Source organism: Sinocyclocheilus anshuiensis, unplaced genomic scaffold (genome assembly GCF_001515605.1).
Source record: "Sinocyclocheilus anshuiensis isolate Anshui unplaced genomic scaffold, SAMN03320099.WGS_v1.1 scaffold278, whole genome shotgun sequence".
NCBI classification, from domain to species: domain Eukaryota; kingdom Metazoa; phylum Chordata; class Actinopteri; order Cypriniformes; family Cyprinidae; genus Sinocyclocheilus; species Sinocyclocheilus anshuiensis.
The window spans coordinates 1943156-1970071 of NW_015546072.1; the positions used below are offsets into that span (position 1 = coordinate 1943156).

General features: G+C 36.5%; 3 protein-coding genes and 1 long non-coding RNA gene across 4 annotated transcripts in view; 1 reads left to right on the forward strand and 3 right to left on the reverse strand.

Annotated features, from left to right (window-relative positions):
• LOC107699742 (protein FAM189A2-like) overlaps nucleotides 1-583 on the reverse strand; it is a 17031-nt gene extending 16448 nt beyond the window's left edge. The window contains exon 1 of the mRNA XM_016501091.1: nucleotides 457-583. Within this exon, the coding sequence (XP_016356577.1) occupies nucleotides 457-459 (3 nt within the window). The 5' untranslated portion in view covers nucleotides 460-583. The remainder of the gene's footprint in view (nucleotides 1-456) is intronic.
• A 7284-nt stretch (nucleotides 584-7867) lies between these two features.
• Nucleotides 7868-15129, forward strand: LOC107699684 (coiled-coil domain-containing protein 158-like). The gene is made up of 11 exons (XM_016501019.1): nucleotides 7868-7915; nucleotides 8799-9038; nucleotides 9293-9461; nucleotides 10669-10821; nucleotides 11787-11899; nucleotides 13994-14152; nucleotides 14277-14369; nucleotides 14483-14581; nucleotides 14674-14807; nucleotides 14928-14990; nucleotides 15093-15129. The coding sequence occupies exons 1-11, from the start codon at nucleotides 7868-7870 to the stop codon at nucleotides 15127-15129; spliced, it is 1308 nt and encodes a 435-aa protein (XP_016356505.1).
• A 1369-nt stretch (nucleotides 15130-16498) lies between these two features.
• On the reverse strand, nucleotides 16499-20662 carry fam47e (family with sequence similarity 47 member E). Its single transcript, XM_016501020.1, has 8 exons — nucleotides 20619-20662; nucleotides 19284-19656; nucleotides 17873-18021; nucleotides 17486-17663; nucleotides 17234-17407; nucleotides 17042-17140; nucleotides 16863-16940; nucleotides 16499-16723 (listed from the first exon to the last, which is right to left on the reverse strand). Exons 1-8 carry the CDS (start codon nucleotides 20660-20662, stop codon nucleotides 16619-16621), a joined length of 1200 nt encoding a protein of 399 aa, XP_016356506.1. The 3' UTR covers nucleotides 16499-16618.
• A 2091-nt stretch (nucleotides 20663-22753) lies between these two features.
• The window catches only part of LOC107699744 (uncharacterized), a 7442-nt gene continuing 3279 nt past the window's right edge, over nucleotides 22754-26916 (reverse strand). Inside the window, exon 3 of the long non-coding RNA XR_001635494.1 lies at nucleotides 22754-22802. This is a non-coding gene — a long non-coding RNA (uncharacterized LOC107699744). The remainder of the gene's footprint in view (nucleotides 22803-26916) is intronic.

Here is a 26916-nt window from a genome sequence, read left to right on the forward strand (position 1 = left end):
AGATGCGTCTGCGAACTGATGGGCCAGAGCAGCCCCCGGCCCCCGACAGCAAGATCCAGGCAGAACTACGGGCAGAGACATTGGAGACCCACGAGCAGCCAAACAACAAAACACATTAAACGAGCTCAGCGGCGCTCCCTCATGTTACTCTGTCTCTCTCACGGCGACGATTATTTCTTTAAACTGCCCGTTCCGCGTTACTTCCATGGTCCTGTCAAGGTAGTTCAGTGTTGGTTTTAAAATAACTAGGCTCTGTGACCTGCTGCTCGGATTTGGTTTCACATTTTGGGCAGAGCGAGCGAGCGGACAGACGGGGGAGGGGTGCGTGGGAAGAGGAGGCCACACACACCCGCGCCGTGGGTCTCCCTCTCTGTTCCGCAAGTGTGAAGAAAGACACTATCAAGACGGTGAAATTATCATCTTTCATCATTGTCATCTTTTGTGGTGAACGCTTACCATGACGAAACATTCGTGTTGCGTTGTCTTTAATGCGGACTTGCTAGGACCACATTCACGCGCTCTTTGGTGCGTATATTACTTGAGAGTGAAAATCCGCCCGTCTTTATAAAGAAATAAACAACTGAACACCAAAACACTGACTTACGTAGTTTTTAATAAAAAAAATACATAATTTTGCATGACATAATGAAAATGTATGTTTATACAATAAATACAAAACAAACTGCAGAATGATAAATCTGTTGCTGTATGTAGCAACAATTTTATCAAAAACATCTTCATTGGATAAATTAAGAAGTTTCATTTAGGATCTTTCTTTATAATATTTTTATAACCTACATTTTTTCAAAGAATTAAAAATCTCTCTCGCTCTCTCGCTCTCTCTCTCTCTCTCTCTGTATATATATATATATATATATATCATTGTCTATACACGTGTTTCTATAGCACATAAAAATGCAACAAATGTTGACAAAAGTGCAGTATAATTAGATAACACAAAATAAAAAAACATGTATTTGTAAAAAGAAAAGTTACAAAACTACTACATGACATTTATGTGTCTATATTTTAGCATTACTGTATGTCATTCAATAATATAATGTTAATATTATTAAACTATATTAAACTATATCATGTTTTTCAACAAAATTATACATAGGCCTAATTGCCTTTAAATATAATATATTTAAATATTTAGATTGAATATAACATAACGTTTTACTGAAGGCTATATTATAATTAATGCTTCTTTATTTATATAATTATTCATATATTTTTATATTTTTCCACAATATTTTGTTTTATTTGTTTACAATATTTACATTATAATTACATGCAATATCTTTTAGGCTATTACCGTGTATGGCAAGGCAACTTACGCTTACGCTTAACTTTTTTATTAACATTTTTAAATTTAATTGAATGATTTTGCGACATTGATTATTGTGACAAATATTGCATGTTTCTGATGCATATGGTAAAGGCGTACTGGATTATTTTATATAATTATGTTATGATTAAACAGAAAATCGACTTGTTACAATGGCCTGTATAGTCCCTTTGCCTGTAAGAATGCAAATGACAAGCCAGAGGGAGGGACTTTTTCTTCGAGCTAATTGGTTAGATTGTTACGAGCTCTGTAGTTGCTATGGTGATTATGGTCTTCATTGCGCCTGTTTGCAAATTAGCTAGCAAGTTAGGTAGCGTTGGTCAAATCTTGTTGCAAATGCAAACAAAATAAATTTACCTTCAGTTTAAAACTGGCTGTACTTCCAATTTAATTAGTAGCGAAAGCGAATATCACGCTTATACAGGATGCTTTCTGGCTATCAAAAATAAAGCTGATGACTATACCACCTGCTGTCCACAACCGGAAGGGTTTCGGCGCGCTATTTCTCCAGAACAAACATACTATGTGAGTTGACAAGTTGGTTGCAAATATTTATCTTTAAATAATATGCACTGCTTTCTTTTGATGTCAATGACTGTGTGTCAGCTAATAATAAACACAGAGTGGAAAAGATGAAACGATATTGTGTCTTTAGGTAACGTTACAGGTCCAAAATTTGTTACTTTCCCCAAACAATTAATTGTCCGGATTTACAATAAACAATGAAACTCATATAAATCTGCTACGTAATATTCAGATCGTACAGTGAGTAGTTGAACAAAGGTCTAAAGAGAACCCTACAAGTGGAAATTAATCAGTTTAATAAATATGCTATGGATAATTCCCAAATACACTAAGAAATCAAAACATTTGACTTTTATTTATTTATATTTTTTATTTATTAGATCTACAGATTCAGAGAGGTCGGTTAAGGAAGTTGTCAGTATTAGTGAGAATTTCTTACCTATTGTATTATACCTATAGCAACTATCAACCTAGAATAAGAGTACAAATTGATAATTAGTTTGATCATGTTTATTAGGACATCACAAAAGTACAAACACAGTAGAAAAGCAGTGTACACACCATACAAAACAATACACTATTGTTACAGTATACTACATAATATAGATGGAATGGAGAGTGAATATACTGCTAGATTGAGATTTCGGAAGTGCTGGAGTGGTAATGGTATGTAGATATAGATAGATTGTACACTTCAGGAGTGTTTATTAAAATAAAAACATTGTGACAACTTGAATAACTAAAGTTCAAACATGTGAATTGTCAAATCTGTATTTTATTTATTTATTCTGTGTTCAAGAGTGTGTGATTTTATTTATTTTTTAAATTGCTTTTTTTAAGAAATGTCCTTTGTATTTGTCTCTCTGGGTTCAACTGAGTTTTAAGGTTCACCGAGTATCAGAACGGTTGGTCCGTCACAGTACATTATATTCCGTTACAGACAAGAGCAGCTCATTACCAGTCATGACCAGGAGGTGGCGATATTGACTGAGACATTTTAGCGCTTACAGACTAATTCCACCAGGCTGCAACTTTTGTTTAGTTACAGTAAGTTCTCATCATGTATATATCATCCCAACTAAATTGTTTTGCTTTTCATTCTGTCACTTTTTGATTCAAATCATTTTGTTTCATGTTCAAGTTAGAAAACCAGCTGAAAGTTTATCCCGTTTACACCAGAGAAAGATAAATGAGCTGGAGTCAGAGAAACAACAAGGTAATGAGATGAGTGTTCCAACTCCTTTTTGTGTTTACACCCAAACTGGAGAACTTGGATGCTGTTATGATGGATGTTTCACATTAGCACTGTCTGACTGATGCAGCTGGTATGCTTGATAGCCTTCATATGTTCAATGTGGCTGTACTCTACAATGAGAGAAGGGTTTGTTGGAACGTAATTGAGTTGGCTGCTGGTTCAAGTCAGTGGATGAGGATTTGGCTCAATCCCAGTCCCAGGCCAAGAAGGCCGTGAGAGGAAGGGACCTCTCAGCCCAATTACATACACAACTCTGCCAACTTACAGTAGTAAACAGCAGTGTAGGCTACTTAAGACAAGTTTGTTATGTTTGCTTTTTCTTTTCAGTTTTTTCAGGAAAAAAAGGATATTAATAACAACTGTTAGAGACATGTCAACAGGAGGTTGCTATTTTAATGCTGTGTCTCTGTGACACTCAAAACATTGATGGTTTGTTTGTGCATCTAGACTAGCCCAAACACATAGCAACATTAGTTCAACCAATGGCGAGATTTGGACAGGCTTATCTATTTGACTGACCAATGACAGGCAGAGGATGGGTCAGTCTTTACTTTCGCATTTCCACTTGGGCACACTGTTTGGCCCAAAAAAAACATTTCAGCATTAAGAAATGTTATCAACAGTAAAAGGTGGAAGTCAGTGGTCATGATCAGAGGTATTTATCCTTACACTGATATACATTGGCGGCATCACACCAAAACAGAAGTTTTCATTACAGATGCTATAGTAGAATCTCCTGTTGACAAGTGTACACTACCGTCCAAAAGTTGTAAGGCCACATTGAAATGATCGAAAGTGACAGTAGGACATTTATAATGTTACAAAATATTTCTATTTTAAATAAGTGATGTTCATTTGAATTTTCTAGGCTTTATAGAATTCTGAAAAAAAGGTTTAAACAGCACAGCCATTTTCGACACTGATAATAATGAGTTTCTTGTAAAAAATAATAGTAATATTATCTTAGTAATAAGAAATAAATAATGTTTCTTGAGCAGAAATCAGCATAACAGAATGATTTCTCAAGGATCATGTGACCCTGAAGACCCAAGTAGCGGCTGCTGAAAATTCAGCTTTGCCATCACCGAAATAAATTACGTTTTAAAATGCAGGGCTCGCAAAATCGCTAGCCCGACGTCCCGGGGCTATTGTGTTTTCCAGTCGGGCTACCAAAATGTATCACCACTCTGCCCCACGGGCTATCTTAAATGCAGATCTCCCGCGGGTCCTTAAAAACTCCTAAAGTGAGTTATATCAAACTTAAGGCCATGAAAAGTTTTAAATACGTTAAATGGTATAAGAAATGTCTTAGTTATAATTTCAAGAGGTTTTACAGTCGGGGACGGAAAGACAAGAGTCGGGATACGGCTGGATTAAACTTAAAAAGGCAATGATGTTGAATAAATATGAGCGCTGCAAGCGGCGCGGATGTCTTTATTTGAATGTATCTGATGGGAACCGACTGTCCTCGGAAACGTGTCATTGGCATTTTAATTTCATTTGACCTGATAAAGCAGCGTTTATGAGCGCGGGGCTGCTTGGTCAGATCAATGCAAATATCAACTCATGTGTTTACACATCAAACACATAGAGTTGTAAATGAGAAAGAAGTTAATGTGCCTTCTAAAAATCTAAACAATTAAGACAGTAATATTTATACGTTTTAAATTGACATAATTTATATGCTTGATTTATCCCTTTTCATAAAAATGGTCTAAAGGCTGAAATGCTGTTGTATAAGATTTTTGTTTTTGTGAAAACCTGTATCTGAACTGTAAATCATGTAATTTTATGGCTCAATACTGTATGTTACCACAGACATTGTCCAAACCCACTCATACTGTGTTCATTTTACTTGTGCAGCTCTTAAAATGGGTCATAAATTGCCTTAAATTAAAAAAATCTGCAGATGCCCTGTAAATAGTGAAATAAAATTCCTTCCTTCATATTTGTTGATATTTGTGTTTTGAAAATATTGTTGATTGACATTTAAACTCATATCTGATTTTCTATATTTAAAAGAAAGAAAAGGTCTTTTTTTAATTTGGGCTAGCTAAATTAATTTTCAGGCTACCAAAATCTGAAGAGTACCTGCCCGAAGGGCTACCAGGGATTTCGAAATTTTGCGAGCCCTGAAATGTATTAAAATAGAAATCAGTTATTTTAAATTGTAATAATATTTCACACATTTTTTGTGTGTACTGTATTTTTGATTAAATAAATGCATCCTTGGTGAGTATAAGACACTTTTGAGCTGTCGGCAGAGACAGAATAGCATGAGTCTCTGGTCCAGCTGTCAGATAGAATTGATTTGAGGTCAGCTTTAGCAAGCCAAGAGAGAGGCAGCTCAACTGCAGGTCAGCACAGCCTGTACCAGCCTCAGACTCCAACAGGAATAACTGCAATTGCATCTTGTATTACAGGACTTACCACATTCATTGAGATTGTTCAGAATGATGCAAAGAGGAATTGCTGTTTCAACACCATTGATATTATATGTTTGACTGTTGACGACATCATCTGTCCTCATATTGTTTATAGCAGCGGTTTTGCTTCAAGTTTTTCATTGAACATTGAAGAGCCTACCAAACAAAGTAGCAAAGTTGCTTATCCTACAAAAGTAAACAAAGAGCTCCTTAAAATAAAACTAAATTATAAATATCACCATGAACTTAATACTATAGACAAAAGTGTTTTCTCCTCCCCTTTAAAAGTTGATTGGCGGATTATTATTATTATTTTTTTGCATCCTCCTAACTATGCACAATTATATTGAAGGAATTGTTTGCCAAAAAAGCTGTAAATTTACTAATTCAAGATGTAGATGAGTGCCTTTCTTTATCGGAACAGATTTGGAGAGATTTAGCTTTACATTACTTGCTCATCAATGGCTCCTCTGCAGTGATTGGGTGCCGTCAGAATGAGAGTCCAAACAGCTGATAAAAAATATCACAATAAGTAATCCAGCCCATCAATAATGTCTTGTGAAGTGAAAAACTGCATTTTTTAGAACTATTTTGGACCAATATGAGTCAGACATGATGACTTTTTTACTGGAGAAAACAATATTATGGATAAAGGATTTGTATTTTTAGCTGGACGCAACTGTTTGAGGATATAAACGACTTTATGGATTTTTCTTTTGTAAGCATGCAGCTTTTTACTTAATTTGATTGCCTGAAGTTGTGGATTTCTTGTGGAGTATTGTGATATTTTTATCAGCTGTTAGGAATCTCATTCTGACGGCACCCATTCACTGTAGAGGTGATGTAATGCTGAATATCTCCAAATCTGTTCTGATGGGGGAAAAAAACTCATCTACATCATGGATAACCTAAGGTTGAGTACATTTTCAGCAACTTTTCATTTTTGGGTGAATTATTCCTTTAATTGCTTATAACTGTCTTTTTCCACCGTTTGAGAACAGCTGGTTCTTCAGAGAATGAAGGCAGTTTTTTGGGCTATCAAGTGCTTTAATTTCAGTTTTGTTATGTGTATTTCAGTGGGAGAGAAGTCATCTGCAGGCATTGTTGAAGCAGCATGAAGTGCAGCAGGTCCATGTCCAGCTGGAAGAGGCTCAAGGACTGCTGAAGGTCATGACGACAGAGGCAGATGACCAGATGATGAGCGCAGAACTGGAAAATGTCCTGCATATTGTCCCAAATCACAGCTGCACTGTGGACACGCAACAGTATTTGACTAACCAGATCGAGCAGCTCATAGGGGAGAATCAGCAACTGAAAGTGGGGAAATTTAGGGAAGAATCTTTATAGAACTTAGACTGTGACAACTAATTCACAATATAGGATACCTTAGCTATTAGGTAGTTTCTGTTCAAATTTGGGCATTGTTGATGCTGAATGGCTGGAACAGGAAGAGCTATGAAGATATATTCCACAAATATGTCCTTTGATCCAAGCTGAGTGTTTTATATTGCACTTCTTCTCGTAAGTGTTTCTTGCATGTCATCCGTACTCTATACTGGTTGGTTTAACAGTCTGCATTGAGACAGGCAGAGCTCAGACTCAGCATAATGGAAGGAGAGAAGGCCTGTCAGCATGCTGTGCTCTCAGAAAAGATCTGCAATGTTGATCAGCTTAGTTTAGAGAAACAGCAGATGACCGCTGAGCTGGGAGTGCGGTGTATGCAGCTTACCCAGCTGAAAGGTACAAACACAGATTCATCGAAATCCCAAACCGCATACCTGATATAAACTGACTTTAAAGTGTGTGTTGAACAAGTACAGTGTCCCTAAAAACTTGAACATGTAATTCTTGTGGTTACACTTTATTTTATAGTGTCCTTGTTACAGTGTAATTATACATTTAAGTACTGAACATCTAAGCACTTATACATCTAAGTACTTAATTAGCTACATGTACTTACTATATGGTTTTTGAGCTGTCGGCAGAGACAGTCTCTGGTCTCGCTGTCAGATAGAATTGATTTGAGGTCAGCTTTAGCAAGCCAAGAGAGAGGCAGCTCAACTGCAGGTCAGCACAGCCTGTACCAGCCTCAGACTCCAACAGGAATAACTGCAATTGCATCTTGTATTACAGGACTTACCACATTCATTGAGATTGTTCAGAATGATGCAAAGAGGAATTGCTGTTTCAACACCATTGATATTATATGTTCTTCATTCTTAACTTGACACATGACTGTTGACACAAGGCGACATCATCTGTACTCATATTGTTTATAGCAGCGGTTTTGCTTCAAGTTTTTCATTGAAGATGAAGATGCCTACCAAACAAAGTAGCAAAGTTGCTTATCCTACAAAAGTAAACAAAGAGCTCCTTAAAATAAAACTAAATTATAAATATCACCATGAACTTAATACTATAGACAAAAGTGTTTTCTCCTCCCCTTTAAAAGTTGATTGGCGGATTATTATTATTATTTTTTTGCATCCTCCTAACTATGCACAATTATATTGAAGGAATTGTTTGCCAAAAAAGCTGTAAATTTACTAATTCAAGATGTAGATGAGTGCCTTTCTTTATCGGAACAGATTTGGAGAGATTTAGCTTTACATTACTTGCTCATCAATGGCTCCTCTGCAGTGATTGGGTGCCGTCAGAATGAGAGTCCAAACAGCTGATAAAAAATATCACAATAAGTAATCCAGCCCATCAATAATGTCTTGTGAAGTGAAAAACTGCATTTTTTAGAACTATTTTGGACCAATATGAGTCAGACATGATGACTTTTTTACTGGAGAAAACAATATTATGGATAAAGGATTTGTATTTTTAGCTGGACGCAACTGTTTGAGGATATAAACGACTTTATGGATTTTTCTTTTGTAAGCATGCAGCTTTTTACTTAATTTGATTGCCTGAAGTTGTGGATTTCTTGTGGAGTATTGTGATATTTTTATCAGCTGTTAGGAATCTCATTCTGACGGCACCCATTCACTGTAGAGGTGATGTAATGCTGAATATCTCCAAATCTGTTCTGATGGGGGAAAAAAACTCATCTACATCATGGATAACCTAAGGTTGAGTACATTTTCAGCAACTTTTCATTTTTGGGTGAATTATTCCTTTAATTGCTTATAACTGTCTTTTTCCACCGTTTGAGAACAGCTGGTTCTTCAGAGAATGAAGGCAGTTTTTTGGGCTATCAAGTGCTTTAATTTCAGTTTTGTTATGTGTATTTCAGTGGGAGAGAAGTCATCTGCAGGCATTGTTGAAGCAGCATGAAGTGCAGCAGGTCCATGTCCAGCTGGAAGAGGCTCAAGGACTGCTGAAGGTCATGACGACAGAGGCAGATGACCAGATGATGAGCGCAGAACTGGAAAATGTCCTGCATATTGTCCCAAATCACAGCTGCACTGTGGACACGCAACAGTATTTGACTAACCAGATCGAGCAGCTCATAGGGGAGAATCAGCAACTGAAAGTGGGGAAATTTAGGGAAGAATCTTTATAGAACTTAGACTGTGACAACTAATTCACAATATAGGATACCTTAGCTATTAGGTAGTTTCTGTTCAAATTTGGGCATTGTTGATGCTGAATGGCTGGAACAGGAAGAGCTATGAAGATATATTCCACAAATATGTCCTTTGATCCAAGCTGAGTGTTTTATATTGCACTTCTTCTCGTAAGTGTTTCTTGCATGTCATCCGTACTCTATACTGGTTGGTTTAACAGTCTGCATTGAGACAGGCAGAGCTCAGACTCAGCATAATGGAAGGAGAGAAGGCCTGTCAGCATGCTGTGCTCTCAGAAAAGATCTGCAATGTTGATCAGCTTAGTTTAGAGAAACAGCAGATGACCGCTGAGCTGGGAGTGCGGTGTATGCAGCTTACCCAGCTGAAAGGTACAAACACAGATTCATCGAAATCCCAAACCGCATACCTGATATAAACTGACTTTAAAGTGTGTGTTGAACAAGTACAGTGTCCCTAAAAACTTGAACATGTAATTCTTGTGGTTACACTTTATTTTATAGTGTCCTTGTTACAGTGTAATTATACATTTAAGTACTGAACATCTAAGCACTTATACATCTAAGTACTTAATTAGCTACATGTACTTACTATATGGTTAGGGTTTGGCTTAGGGAAACTTGCATGTAATTATGTATAATTAATTGTTATAATAGTAAGTACATGTAACAAGGACTCCTTAAAATAAAGTGTTACCATTCTTGCTTTTATTGGATTGTTATTGTATACATTATTTGGCAGAAACAAAAACTCAAAGCAAATGTCATCTGGGTCAGTGATATATAACATCCATAGTATCCACAATTAAAAATATGTATATTTTAAGAAAAGACTAAATTGAAAAAATTAATCAAATAAAAAGTAATAATATATTCCTTTTACCGTGAATACATGTGAGTGAATAAAAAATTATTTTACAGGTTTTTGCAGTAACATTTTTCAAGGTATTTTTTTAAACAGGTGTCATGAATTATCAATTCATAAAAGTTTTGTGTGAGTGGCTCCATATTTACAACCTGAGCTAACCTTGTCTTAAGCTTAAATCATATGATATTTTTATTTAGAATAAATCATATTCTTTTGAACCTTCTATTTATCATCAATCAATCTATCTTATTTTCCACAAAAAATTTCAACATCCATAATAAGAAATTGAATTGATTAACAAATCAACATATTAGAATGATTTCTGGATCATGTGACACTGAAGACTGGAGTAATGACTGCTGAAAATTCAGCTTTGCCGTCACAGAAATTAATTATATTTTTAAATATATTGAAGTAGTAAACAGTTATTCTAAAATGTAATCATATTTTGCATATGTTTTACTGTATTTTAAATAGAAAAAAGTGATGCAACCTTAGTGATCAAAAGAGACTTCTCTTAAATACAAAATCTTACTGACCCCAAACCCTTTTGAACAGTAGTGAATATTTTCTAAGAATTCATAACAAAAAATGATCCCAAACTGTTTAATAATATTTTCTTTTCAATAATTTCATTCTTTTAATGAGGCTTTTTTTCTGTCAGTATCACTCTGACATTTTTTTTTACTTTGACCCCCAAAAACTCATCAGAGGGACAGAAAGCTTTGAAAGAGCTTCTTGGCAGTAAGATCTGTGAGCTGGAACGAGAGAACCTGAAACTCAAGACCCAGCTGAGGACTGTACGGGCTGAGCTGGACCAGGCCAACAGTTCCTTGAGAGCACTGAAGGAAGCTGATGGGCATGGTACTGTACAAACACACACACACACACAGAAATGCCTCGTTTGAAATGAAAAATGATGAACTCTTTTAGCTGAGCACTCGGATTCGCCCTCAGTAACCTCACAGGACTGGCCCCTGAGATCAAATCTTTGAGAAAAAGTTTCAGGAAAGTCCTAATTACGCTCAAATACAAATATAGACATCCGTACCCATTCATAGCACTGCTGATATTTAAAATAAGGATGTTTTTACACTGTCTACAGTGTTACCTCAGGAAAAAGCAGAACTAGACCAAGTGTATATAAAATAAAGGGCGGAAGACCACACCCTACGTGACTGGATTCATTCACATTCTTTACAGAGAGCCAGTGTGTGGCCATCGTTTTGTTGTTCTGCGTTCTGGATAATGGCAGGAAGACGGCATACTGAGATTATAGATCTTGTCCATGCCCTCCTGCTGTTATTCCACTATGTACTTTTCCATCACTTAATCTGTATAAAGTATAGCATTTGAACATTTATACAATGTTCTCAGCTGTTTGTCATTAGTGTATTGAGACATTGTTAAAGAACACTTGTTCTCGCTGTGTGCTGTGGTTGTGGGCCGGTACGTAATGTAGCTATGATTTCTTAGGTCCGACCTCTGTAACCCTCCATTGTTTCATTTTGTCCTATTCAATTGTGAGACGGACTGAATGGAAAAATGGTCTCATATGACGTAAGTTTCAGTTCATTGGTTCACTGGACAAAGTGTTTTTTGATTAACAGTATAGTTCAAGTTATTCTCTTGTGAACATGTGATGCAGCTAACATAACAACCTGAGTTCATTCAGTTTGAATGTCAAGCATTTCACAGATAGGGCGACACCTCACTGAACATAATATTCCTGTTGCTGACAGGACAGTGAATAATTCTTTTTCAGAGAGTTTTATTCATGGTATTTACCACGGTTGAACTGATTGGAGAGTGTTTTATATGTATTTCAGGTCTTAAGATTGCTCTGGGAATGCAGAAACAGATCACTGCTAAAAGGGAGCAGACTGATTTCCTGCAAAGCCGAATTCAGCTGCTGGAGGAGAACGCAGAGAAGCTCAAGATGGTGGGGTGCATCACTAACAACAGCTTTCTGTTTCTCACAATACCACCTTTTTACTAATTAGTGTGTGTGTGTGTGTGTGATCAGTGGTGGATGAAATACACAAGTCAAGCACTTGAGATACCCTAATAAAATATAACTCCAGTAAAAGTAGTAAATTTACAGTAAAAGTACAGAGGTACTTGATTTTTAATGTACTTGGATATTAAAAGAAAAAGGTACTGATCAATGAACCATGTTAATTATTCATTCTAGCCAGCTTTTTCTTGTTACCATAAATTTTATACACTATTATAATATGAAACTTATAAAAATTACTGATAATTCAAATGTGCAAACAAATTAAATTATAGAAATTAAATGGTTTTAGTATTTAAAAATTTACTGTACAATTTGCGAATGAATCGTTCAGTGTAACTGGTGAATTCAACCAGCTAATTGAAAAGAAACAACTTGTTCACAAATCTGACATCACGCTTGTGTCTCAGAGGAGGTGGCAAGGAATGGTATGTTTTTATGAAATGTTCATTTCCATTCATTTATGAAATATTATGCTTTTGGAATGTAGTGTAAATGTTTCTCAAAATAAAAATTCTCTGATCAAGTACTTGTACTTGAAAAAAGTACAGTAATGAAAAATACGTCTTTACTGTGCAACACTGTATTCAGTGTTAAAAAAGGTGGTGTCCAGACCCAGACTGTTCAAGCTGCTATTCAAATTTGGAGATTAAATTACAGACAGTTTGGAAACACGTCTGATATGATAATGTTCAGATCAAAAAAAAAAAACTTTTCTATTTATGTATGTTCCCAATAATTAACAATAGCTGAAAAAAACTGGAGAAAGATATTTTCTCAGATGTTTCAAAGCACTGTAAAATGAGTTGGAGTTTCAGCCTATTGGTGTCTGCATTCTAAAAATGGCACCTTTTAATCTTTTTTTTATTGTACAGGAGACTAAAAGTGTCCTTAAGCTTGAGACCAAGGGAAATCATTTTGTTGACCATGAAGCACTTTTATATTTTCACGAAGCACTGTCAGGGATTCCCCTCTGCCATCACCAAAATGCATGAAATATTTATTGGTGAGGATTATCAGAAAGACAGTGGGAAGCATGGCCTGAATGTAGGTGTATCTTGATCTGATATACTTGTTAGAAATGATTTGATTTTGAAATCATCTCAGAGAGACAGTTTCCAGGCCAATCACTGTTTTAATTGTTATATTGTACAGTGGTAATCATAAGTTTATATGCAAGTAGCAGAATCTGCAAAAAGTTAATAATTAAAAAAAAAATCATGAATCATGAAAATCACATTTGTTTGTATATGTAATACTGACTTGAATAAGCTATTTCACACAACAGATGTTCACATAATAATGGAATTGGCCACAACAGTTTTTTGTTTTGTGATAGTTGTTTATGAGTCATTTGTTTTTCCTAAGTTAAACAGCCTGCTGTTTTTCAGAAAAATACTTCAGGTCCTGCACATTCCTTGGTTTTCCAGCATCTTCTGCGTCTTTGAACTATTTCCAACAGTGACTATGGTTTTGAGATCCATGTTCTCCGAAGCGCAGAGGGCGTGACTGCAGTATCTTTTCAAACTGAGGACAACTGAGGAACTTATACATAACCGTTGCAAAAGTTGCAAACATTCACTGAAGTTCAAGAAGGAAACCTGATGCATTTAGAGCCGGGGGATGTCAACTTTTAAACCGGATTAGCATTGTATATATATAATTGTATGTATTTTTTAATTATTAACATTTTGCAGATTATGTGTATGTAAATGTATTACTGCAAGTATGTGTTGATTTGCAGGATTAAATAGATAACATATTACAGTGTTCTTGCATTAATGAGTTTCGCTATTCATTGAGAGTTAGTTATTATAAATGAAAAGAACAGCAGAACATTTCAGAGTAACTGTTCAAACTGATGTGTTTTTCCAGACATAAGCTTTAACAGTGCAAGAACAAATATCAACCTACCTAAACATGCCCAGATTTCTTTGGCATAGTCCAATCAGCTACTTTCTTCTGTTTCTGTTTGTTTTTGCATATTTTTTGCAAATAAGTGTGTTTGTGTCTCTTAAGGAGAAGCACCGTCAGGCATTACTGGTTATGACGCAGACACAAGAGCTGTTGTCAGAGAGGGAGAGCAGGAGAAGACTGGAGTCTGAAGTGGAGGCTCTGTGCTCACAAGAGCGAGAGCTCAAATACAAAGCTGAGAAACTGGAAGCAGCTTTATACAAGGTGCCTGATGGGCTTCTTGCTAAACAGACGATTATTTAAATACAACAGTACTGAACAGATGATGGAACAGATGTTCTATATGACCGACATTGTAAACCATAACATTATAATATATAATGTACAGATGTCTGACAGTTTTGCTGAATGCCAAGAATTTATTCAGAAGCAGGAGCAGGAGCTAATGAGACTGAAACTGCAGCATGCATTAGATATAAAGGTAAAAATGTACACAAATTTACTGTAGTAGTAATTACTTTATATCATCTTCTGGTCAAACTTTATTATTCTTTTGCTGTTATGCTATCTCCCCATGTGTATGTTTTTGGTAAGGAATTGCTAAGCCAGAACTTGCGTAACATCTCCAGATCTCTAGTCAGCATACAGACTCCTCTTCCCCTCGCTCAGCTTAACGTTAATGGCCTAATGGAGGTATGAAAAAAAGCCCTTCTAACCACCCACACACTTAAATATCTGAACTGACAGGATGTGCTGGAACAGATTTCCCTCTGGAATCTTTCCAGATGAGAGTCTCTGACCCCCTTGTGGAGCTGAAGAGTTTTGTAAGAGAGCTGCGTGGTGGGATTGCAGAAGAGCAAGGACCACACACTACCTTGAGCTTCAGGAGGAGACCTAAGGAAGACCACAAATCTAGACTGTGAGAGTCTCATTCATAAAAAGCCGTTATAGAGGAAAGCACCTCAGGGAAGGCTACATCAAGGAATGTATAAACAGTCTAAACTAAACTAAAGTGTTGTTTACCATTTTCTTTTTGCAGACCGACAGAAACTAGAGGTGCCAAAAGTACCACAAGGTCAATTGGGAGAATAACCAGTTACAGGTAAGAGGAAAAAGTGCACTTGCAAGTTGACTACAAGTAGTTTCATGACATCTAACCACATGCACAGATGCTTGATGCTCAAGAAGCTGCATTGCCTGACAGGATGCAGGTCTCCTGTGCACCTTCTCCTCACTACTGATCTTCCCGCTGACAGAAACTGTTGGCTGCAGATGGAGCGCCCTGTCAACGCTAATCAGATATGAGCTTCACTTCACATCAAACACAATTAGAGCCGTTTTATGAAATTCAAACAGATAAATGGTGCCTGCAGGATGATTTATTTAACAATGTCAATAAGCCAATGATTTCATTTGTTTATTGTATGTTGTAAATCACAGTGAGTGATTAATTGGTGATAAAGCTGGAGTTTTATTGGTCTTTTATCAGCTGCCAACAATCAAGATGAGCTCACAGGACAGGCATCTCAGAAAATCAAGCTGGACAGGCCGTAGAAGCTATCTTCATCTGAAGGATGATGGTCAGAATGACAGAATTTTAGTCTCAATAGGCGTGACTGAGGCTGGCCTTACTGATTTGAATTCTGAGCAGTTGAAAATGGAGTCGTCAAAACCGACATATAGTGACGCTCTCACTGTTTGCTTTCTTCATTGCAAATAAAGTGGATTAGATATAATATTTGTCAGCTAAACAGACATTTGAATTTTAAATGTAGAAACTAAAAACATTTTTATGCGCTGCTTAATACAGCCCCTGTATGTACCAAAAAAAAGTTCATAACATGCTGATAATATTAAAATACCAATAAAGTGAGGCCATACTTAGTGACACAGTGACATTTCTAACCAGCATGCATCGCTTTAAGTCAGAAGCCAGTCTAACTCACCTGCTAACAACTGAAACTTTGCTAGGCCCAGTTTTTTATTTCTTTTTTAAAGGCCCACTAAAATGCCTTGAAACGTGCAGCATTATTCAGTTTTTTGTGTTGACGTAATTTCCACTGAAACGAGAAGACAGGGCGGGACATATCAGAAACAAAAATTGATTAATTTCAGACCGTGTTAGAATAATATGCAGTCAATATTTACTATTTTACAAGCACATTTTCCTGCTGATGCTGTTCACAGACAAGCTTGTCTGAGTTAAAAGCTGTAGCTAAGGAAAGCGGAGCTTAGCAACAGGAAGGTCTGTAGATGTTAAGAGTGGTATATATTATAAAAGAGGACTTCTAAAACAAAATATTTAGTTTTTAATGAAGAATGACATTTTTGAAATGAAATTTCTCTTCCTTAAAGCACTAGGGGACAATGTAGAACTCCGACAAGTGCAGCTCATTAGCATGGCAGAATGTATGAGAGCAGGCTGTTTACCTAAAAATCCTTAGAAAGCCCTTGTAATTCCCACCAGGATGCTGAGAACACTGTGTTTGTTTTTCACTGAACATTTTATGAATGAATGAAGAAAACTAGAGGAAGAGAGAACCATGCCAAATATGCCCTAGTTTTATTTTTTTGATCGTAAAATAACATTATACAAAAATCTGGCTTGGGGGTAAAATGTTACTTTAATCTCAAAAAGCTGTAGTCTGGGGAACTGCACTGAGCAGCTGATCCATGAATGTGTGAAGTGATGTTCAATAAAACAACATAAGGGAATATTATTTAAAGAGTTTAATGGACAGCTCTCCCTTTAGACAATGATGAAGTGGAGCCTGCGGTGTTTGAGCCTCTGATCCTGTTCTTCTGTTCATCCTCAGAGAAGATAGTGCTGAGAAACTACACATGGGACACGAAATAAAATAATGATTTCTTATTATATAATGAATAATAATATGTTTAATTACAAGGAACATAATTCAAATTTAATCTCATAAAATATGCAGCTATTAATTCAGTTTAATGTGAACAGCATTACCCTTGGCATTCTCACTCCCTTGTTGATAATGAACTCTCTGAATGCCTGAATGCCGTGAATCTGCTTCAGCTCTTCGTCCTAGATGACAGTAAAATATGAATGGAACTCACTGGTTTGTCTCCTCATCAGCTGTCACATTATTTGCTCCTTTTATAACTAAAAGATGCTCTAAAAGTCACCTTCTCACTCAGCTGTTCCTCAAAGTCCAGGCTTCCTGTGATATCTGCTGGGGCTCTTAGAGGATCATTGGCAGCCTGGGGTCTATTGGGTTTATTGGCCTGCCATACAAACATAAACAAGACTTATTGATCCACAATTTTGGGCAAACAACACAAAATTGAAACATTAAGGACCAAAACATTGTCCCCAACCTGATTTAACCCTTTAACGTCTTTATGATGTCCCTCTACAGAGCTGGAGAGTTTTGCTGGAGTTTGATTAGGATGAGTCTTGTTAATAGGCAAGGTCAAGGAGGGTTTCTTTTCATAGTCACTCTTAAACAGATCCAAGATGGTTGACTCTGTCAGATCACTGGTCTCTCCACCCTGAGATAACGGGTTAAATGACCTTTTAAGCTTCATATCTGATCCGTGCACTTTAATGTGTACATGAAGAAATATTACCAGTGAGGTAATCCATTCACAGAAGAGTTTGGTAATCATCTGCTTGTCATCTTCTTGCGATACGGGGTGCAGGTGTTTAACACTCGCCGTCTGATCTTCAACACCCAAAGTTTCTTTGAGTTTCTGCCATTTATAAGGATTTCTTGGTCTGGCCTCTTTACATTTCTCCTTTTGTGGTCTAGGGAAACGTAAGAAGAGTATCAGGAATGGTATTACAGTATATACAACATGTACTTGTGTAATGTCTGGTCACCCAACAAAAGAAATTTGACATTAAAATAGGAATACTGCTTTTAACTTAAAAGTGTGGCCCGTCTCATCATTTTGGAATGGGATCAGAACCAAAACCAGAAACATGTGCTCAAAAGAAGAAGAAAGGACAATCACTTGATGGTGATGGATGGTTTTATAGTCTCCGGAGTTGAGATTTCACATTGCGCACTGCTTTCTTCTAGATGCTCCGTTGGAGAGGGTATGGACAATTCTGCCTTCATGCACATATCAGGATCCAGGACTGACAACACCTGATCAAATAGCTATTGAGGAAAAGTTGAATACATTTGGATGCATTTTCTATACTGTACATTGCAATTGATATTCCATGGACTATACTTTGTCTCCTCTCATATTTAAAGCTGCTGCTGTTAGAGGCTTCTGCAGCACTAGCAGCACCAATGGAATCGCAAAACGATGACTGTTCCTAACAGGGTTCCCACGCTTCTTGCAAGTACTTGAATTTCAGACATATGGATTCAAAGCCTGGAAAGTACTTGAAAACAGACACAAGTCCTTGAAAGTGCTTGAATTAAATTTGAAATAAATTTTGTTTATGGCGCTATTTAAAAAATAACCACTTTTTATTAATTTAAAAATTGAGAAATTCTTTCAAATTTAAATCTTGTACAAGAACTACAGCAAAAATCAGTTTGATGCATATTTTATCAATATTTTAGAAATTTAATTTGAATATTACCAGTACTGATTTCAATGGATTTCATTAAATTTCTTTGAACACGACTGCTCAAAACGGTCTAAATTTATTAAACCTACACATTCAAAACATTATTACTCTGAAATGTTTCATGTAAATGTTAAGTGTAAGTGAAATGTTAAGTACTGTAAGGTTTTTCATGACACTACATATGCTGGGGTGTGAATTTGATAGGTGCTTGATATAAAATAAATGGTGCTTGACAAAGTCCTTGAAAGTCCTTGAATCTGGTGTTCATGAAAGAGTGGGAACCCTGTTCTAAACAGGTTTCCCAAACACTCCCCAGCTTCCAGTGGGAAACATTTTCATGGTTGCTCAAAATAAACATAAAAAAAGGGGCAGGAGAAAGCCACTGTTTAATTTCCATCACTTTCCAAGAGAGGAAAAATATATAGAAATTAATTACACCGGTCAGAAGAGAGAAAGTTGTCAAATTTACTGTCACTACCTAAGCAACTGTATTAGAAACCCCATTGCAACACTTAGTTTTTGTGGTTTAATATGAGGGTAAAATAACACAAATAATAAATGTTCACAATTTTTTAAATATTCAAAAAGATTATAGATTCTGATTGATCTCTGATTGGCTAAATATGCGCAGCCCATGTTCTGATTCATTTATCTGTTTTGGCTTTCAGAAATTCGTTTCTCAAAATGTGGCCCGCTTCAGTGATATTTGTCAGCTAATAGGATTTTATAAGTGGTATTTTAAAAAATGATTAACAGCAACTTTAACATGAGTTGAAGTGTATTTATTTACATGCAGAAAATAATTAAATCATAATGACTACAATTAAACGTGGTTACCTCTGGTGTCATACCGCTCTCCAGATGAGGATAGAGAGCCAGGGGGTGTTGTTTGAGTTTGTACTCAACAGCGTCAATGAACTCGCGCTGAGCTTGACTCTGGGGATTCTGCTTTGAGTAACACACTTGATTTTTACTCAGTCTCTTCTGTGGGAACTTCACTGAACAAGCGTGATTTGACATCCCAAAGACTGCAGGGGAGGGTCCACTCTTACACTGGGTGAAGAGCTCTTTATGGACTGTTGGGTAACCATCTCTAAAATCATCCAGGCCCGGGGACAAAAAGCGCCATTTGCGACTATCTAATGACCCAGATAACTGTTGCTTTTGCCTTAGATCCCTGAGATATTTTGTTTTTAGCCGTTCCTTAAACCTGAAGACAAAGACAAGAGTTTTTGTTGTCATTCCTTTTGTGCAGTAACAGATGAACAGATTAACTCTGTCACTTAAAGAAATTGTTCACCCAAAAAAGAAAACTGGCTGAAAATTTAGATCTGGATAAATTTGATTTGGATTTGGAGAAATTTAGCATTGCATCACTTGCTCACTAATGGATCCTCTGTAGTGAATGGGTGCCGTCAGAATGAGAGTCCAGACAGCTGATAAAAACATCACAATAATCCACAAGTAATCCACACTCCAGTGCATGTTTGTAATAAACAAATCAATCAAGACTTTTTAACTTCCATAATACAATTCCAAAAAACGATATAACGTCCATAATAATGCTTCCTCCAGTGAAGTTTTTCCGTCCGCTGTTGTCCTCACATCGAAATCCACCAACATATTTGTCAAGAATTGTTTCGGACTGTTTTCGCTTGTAAATGGTGCTTAATATTTGCATATTTCTCTCCTGATTCAGACCAGACAACTTTTTCACTGGAGAAAGCAATACAAGCGCAGCTTTTCACTTCACAAGATGTTAACTGATAGACTGGAGATGTGTGGATTACTTGCGGATTATGTTTTTATCAGCCTCTCATTCTGATGGCACCCATTCACTGCAGAGGATCCATTGTGGAGCAAGTGATATAATCCTAAATGGCCTGAGGATCTTGCACTTTCAAGAAAATGTACAAACAGGACTGAACCTAACAGGATGAAAAAAAAACATTGCCCAGGAGAAACTTGAAAATTAGCTATAACGTTTAATATTTAAACAGTTTTGAACAGCCTAAGGGAAACATGAATAGTCTTCTTAAATCCCTAGTTTTCCATGTTAAAAGTTGGTACAATTTAATTTAAAAAGTAAGTAACACATTAGTTATAACTTATAACTGATTTTGGAATTAATGAAAAAATAAATAAATTGCGGTCGCAAAATGTGCAACTTACCAGGGGAACTTAATGTTTTCCACCTGTCCATTTTTGAAAGACATTTCGCTCGTATAATGCTTCTGTATTATATTTAAAACGATTCGTTTTCTCTGTGTTTATCAACACAACGCTGTTAAACTGTCACGGTCAAATCTGGACACTAGTGAGGCGCGTTGGTTCTGTTGCTATGGCAGCACAACGCTCTGGTACTTGTAGTTCTTTTAGTGCCTCCGCTGAAGATGAAGGGAGCGTTTAAACCACACGAGGGAGCTTTGTGGTCATATTATAGTACAGCAGCTGATAGGAGCACTATTTGACCGAACGCTTGTTATAGAATACACTTTTGAATTGCTGAATATGTATCTAAAAACACTACGGGGGTTTTCACTGAAATTGTTTTTCACTTTTGCTTCACATGCATTTTTGAATGCTCATCCTGAGTGCACTGAAAAGTTGACATAAATGTATCGATTTGTTTATTATCATTAATATTAGCAGTCTTGTGCAATATCCCAGAAACAATGCCCCTTTTTGTATTAAGTGCAAAGAACAGGAAGAGACAGCAGTGGAACTTGTGGGTAAAGAGATATGTTTGCCTTTGAAATTTGTGGAAACAACAACAACAGTGAGATTCTGCTTAGGAACCTTCTATTGGCACCATTGAGTTTTGTTGTTCCAATCTCCCAAAGTTTTTCTACATTAGATCCTTGGGAAAAGTACAGCACGGCTGTTAGAAGTCACCATTAAATTCTGGCAATGGGTCATCTTATATTTTGAAATATGGAAATGAGTGCATTAAGTGTTCAGGGAGTGGAGAATCATCTCTAAGAAGGAATAACGTGAATCAGAGCTGGCAGGAGCCCAGAGCCCTTAAGCGGAATTTTGATATGTCTTTATTCTTAATGTATTCTACGTGCCTGGATCACAGGATCTTCTCGCATGTAGCTGTTTTGAGGTTAAACTTCACTTAGAGCTACTCACATCCTCCTAAATGTAGACTTATTTCTTCTGTGGAAAACAGAAGATATTTTGTGCTTTAGTGTTTTTGATGTTGTTCTTGGGCCTTCTTTTGTGTTTATCAGAAGAAAGAAAGTCATACAGGTTTGAATAGTCAGTGAGTAAATTATGACAATATTTTCATTTTTGCTGAACTATCCAGTTAAGTTCAAAATGTACTCACCCTCAGCCCATTCAAGATGCTGATGAGATTTGGTGAACTTGAGCATTACATCACTTGCTCATCAATGGATCCTCGGCATTGAATGGGTGCCGTCAGAATGAGAGTCCAAACTGATAAAAACATCACAATAATCCACATGTAATCCATACATCTCCAGTCTAACATCTCATGAAGTGAAAAGCTGCATTTTTGTAAGAAACAAATCTATCATTAACACATTTCAATGTTAAACTGTCGCTTTAGCCAAAATACCAAAGGTCCATAATCCATAATAACACTTCGTCCAATGAACATCAAAAATCCACTGACATATTTGTTTAGAACTGTTTTTGCTTGTTGGATCCGTGCATATTTCTCTCCTGATTCAGACCAGACAATTTCACTGGAGAAAGCACTGTTATGGATAAAAGACTTGTGTTTGTAATAAACAAGAAGTTAATTGATGGACTGGAGTGGTGTGGATTACATGTGGATTATTGTGATGTTTTTATCAGCTGTTTGGGCTCTTATTCTGACGGCACCCATTCACTGCAGAGGATCCATTGTTGAGCAAGTGATGTAGTGCTAAATTTCTCCAAATCTGTTCTCATAAAGAAACAATCCTGGATGGCCTGAGGCTGAGTAAATTCTGAGCAAATTGTCCTTTTTTAGGGTGAACTATTCCTTTAAGATACAATATGCATAATCCGTGTGAAACACATGCTTCCAGTAACCGATAAGGAAGTTGACAACAGTTTTAAGGTTCATTAAACTCCCTTTTCTTTCCCAAACAAAATGAGTAAGGCTTTCTAATTTCATGTGAGCTTGTCTTGACATCTGCGGTAATGTGATGCTTGTGCGTGACGCCTACAATAGAAGCTAATTTAAACATTTGTGAGAGTAAACACAAAGTAAATTTAAATGCTGTGTATTTGTTCTGCACACACTTACAGTAGAACAAACTTCACAGACTGTTCTGAATGAACGTGGTGGCGTGACTGATTCCAGGAATCCGTGTGTGTTGAGGGTGTTGCCGGTGACTCCTATACAGCCAGCAAGGAGTTGAACATTAGATCAAATTCCTTTCACTCCATAGTTTATTCATCTGTTTGAACACTTACACTCCCTGGCCAGCATACTTTTATTCAGCAAGGATGGAATAAATCGACCCAAAGTGACAATAAAGACATTTATCATGTTACAAAAACTTCTATTTAAAATAAATGCTGTTCTTTTGATCAAAGAATTTCTGAAGGATCATGTGACACTGAAGGCTGGAGCAACGGCTGCTGAAAATTCAGCTTTGTCGTCATAGGAATAAATTAAATTTTAAAATCTATTACAATAGAAAACAGTTATTTTAAATTGTAATAATATTTCACAATATTTACTATATTTCTGGACAAATAAACGCAGTCTTATGAGAATAAGAGACTTCATTCAAAAGCATGACCACAAACTTTTGAATAATGTATATTAAATTGCCCCCATTTTGTAAAATGTCTTTAAATATAAAATGCTGGAGCAGCAAGAGCAAGTGTGTGAGAATTTTCCCCTGAGTGGGAAGTTTCTTCCATTAGTTCAGACTCAGGAGAAATTAGCCGAACAGAAAACACAGAAGAACGGTGGTAATTGTTTATAGAGTCGTTTTCCCCAGGGTTCACTTCTGCTGCTGAGACAGGTAGAAGTGGGCCGCCCTACAGGGGCAATAGAATTTCCTCAGAGCCAAACCCTATGAAAAGTATTTATCGGAGCATGTGATGTGCCAGAAACTGGGGAGCTCCAGTTTCCCACAAAGGACAAATGTCTTATGTAAGTTTTGAGACAAAGCACACAAAGGAGGAATGGTCCCTTTGATGCTCTGTGTGTTAAATGGACAGCCAATGAAAAATAGATACCAAACTGCAATAGAACATGTAGCGGGTTTCACTTTTTTACTGTTTTCGAAAAAAAAAAAAAGGATCTTATGTTCACCAAGGCTGCATTTATTTGATCAAAAAAGATTTTAACATGTAATTTTTTTCTGTGATGGCAAAGCTGCATTTTCAGCAACCATTCCTCCAGTCTTCAGTGTCACGTGATCCTTCGGAAATCATTCTAATGTGCTGATTTGGTGCTCAAGAAACATTTCTTCTCATTATTAATATTATTTGAAATTTGACTAAACTTTGGCTGACATTAAAAACACTGATCTAATGATACTAGCAAAGAACTTTCAAGGACAAAATAACAGGATAACACAAATCATTAGGAAAAGTTAGGCTGTCAGTCGACACAAAGACAAAGAAAGGAAACATTAAAGTTGGGAACATACCAGTCAATCACCTTTTTGTTTATAGTAACAATCAAAAGGTCCTCCTAGAAATGTACTTGTAAATTTTCCAGAGATTCAAGGTAGCGGAATTACTGTAATGACTTTCAGCTTCCCAAAACATGCACCTCTCCTCTGGGAGCATTCAAATATTTTAAACAGGACTTTTGTGTTATTTATACTTACTTTAAATCAGTAAATCATCAGTTTTTCAAAGTTGTTAATAAAACAAAGATTATTAGAGTATGTTTTACAAGAAAATGCTACTTCAGTTTTAAATTTTTCACATGTAATTCAATATGCTATATGCCATTTCATTGTAATTGTGAAATTTCTGAACAAAAAAAATGTTTATACACCTATTTTTTTCAGTGTATAAGCACTTTTTTCCCCAAAATACTGTAAGACAAACCTGATAGTTTTATACTAAGTCCACATCCACTCCCTCCACCAAATCCCATCATTCCTTACGTTTAAACAATGGATTGTTGTAGTTGTGTAACTTCTCTCTCAGCCGTGAGAGATTCACTGTACCTTAAACAAAGAACAATACAGACCTACGAAAAAAAATTACCTAATTGTAGGCCACTATTTTAAAGCCCAAGTTGCCATTTTATTGATATATCATACATGAAGGGAATAATTTACCACAACACTTCCCTCTGAAATAAATTCTACTTTCACTCCTATTTCTCATTTTTGTGACAAGCTAAAAAGACTCACAATTACACAGTGTTCTTAAAGGGGCCGTTTGTGGCCTCAGTGAGCTGCAGAATAGAATCTCACAAATATAAATTCAGCATTCGTTTCCTCCCATTGTACTTAATGGTCTGAGGCAACATCAATCACATCTCCTGAAAAGGTCTGGCTCTTCTCACTACTCCCACAGTCATTCCTTAACCACAGTCTGCACCAGCCCATGCTGGACGGTGCCAAGAGCCTGTTAGGAGCTGAAACAAACACATTGTACCATCCTGTATAGAGCTGTATCCCAATGAAAAATCCAGAGCGACTTCAAATAGTGTTTTATGTGGTTGTAGTAAAACAACTGAGCATTTAAACACTGAAAACAATGAGAAAGATAATGTATAAAAACACATATTAGGTTATAGTTTTTTTTTTTACGGTAGACTGAATGACACATTTGCCTGATATCAAGCTTCCTTGAGTGGAGGAACAGGTTCAACCACAGTTTTTATATTTGTTTAGTTTTCCTGACACTCATACTCTAGGACTGTCCTGCTGTCTCATTTACAGACAACTTTCTACCCTTCATACATAATTCATCGGCTGGCACACAGTGCATCCTTTTTTTATGTAACACAAACAAGTAAGCCTAAATCAGTCACATCATGCAGGCATTACTGCTACTGGTTAAAGAGATAGTTCACCCATGAAAAGAAAATTCTGTCATCATTTACTCATCCCCATGTCATTCCAAGCCTTTATAGGCCCATATGGAAGCCCGTTTCCGCCACACAATTCTGAGAAAAAAATTGCGAGATATAAAGTCGATGTTTTTTTTTTTTTTCACAATTCTGAATTTGCATCTCACAATTCTGAGTTTATATCTCACAATTTTGACTTTTTTTCTCTGAATTTTGAGTTTACATCTGTTTGTTTTTGTTTCTTTAAAAAAATGAAACTACAACTTTTTATCTCACGTTTCGGATTTTTTTCTCACAATTGTGAGTTTATATTTCACAATGCTAAATGTATTTATTTTCTCAGAATTGCGAAAAAAAAAACGAGTCTAAATTGTGAGATATTGCAAGGGAAAAAAGTATGAAGTGGGATAAAAATTTGCAGTAACCTTTTTTTTTTTATCCCTTGGCAAGCTTCCAAGCTTCAACTTCGTATGAATTTGTACAATGTGATTCGTACAAAGCCATATGATTTTTAGGAAAAAAAGTAAGCATGAAGTTTCACTTCTAAACATAATCATAACTGGGGCGTAAGCAGATCGTACGAAACATTAATAAGAATTAGTCACAGATTTGCCAAAATGTCAAATAGTTATGAATTGCTATGAGATTGTGTGTTTTTGTTCACACAATGTAAGAGTCTATGGACAAAAACACTTAGAGATTTATCTTTTTTATGTGCCACAGAAGAAGGAAAGTCATAAAGATAAAGTGAAGCCATTTCAGGTAGGCGTACAAAAAAAACTAAGGTGGATGTCCGCAAGACTTATAAGCACCCTGCTTTAAAATCTAGTTTATGAGGCATTAAACATATTTAACTGCTGTTCTCTCCCTGTTGTTCAAACTTGTCCTGCCTTTTTTCATATGCAGAAGTGCAGCACCCAGTGAAATATATAAATGCATCTCTACATTGCGAGTAAATCACTCGCATATGCGACTAAATCTTACTCTGGGCGACTAAATAATGTCTAACATTAGCCATTGGCTAATAAATTCTTAGATTTTACACGCCAGTATGTGTGTGAGAGGCGTTCAACACAGATTTTCACTCGATAAACACACTGACTGAGCGCTTGAGAGTTTCGCTCTCCGTCAAGCGATCTGTACTATTTGGATGCGCTCAATGGATCATGTCATGTACTCAATGGATGCGCAGTATGTAGCACGCAGCGCACCTGTATTTGACGTACCGTAAACTTGTGTGAAGGCGCACGACTCGCCGTCGCTTTACTGTTTCTCACACATGCAAAGAGAGAGAGCGAGAGTCTTGCATACCACGCTGAATCGACGCGCTACATGTAAACCATATCCTTTGTTGTATTTTCCTGTCAAAATAACAGAGTTAATTTAGAATTATTCTGCTTTTAACAAGCAGAAGCCGGTTTCTCGGCAGTGGGCGGAGCTAATGCGCAAACAGCTCTC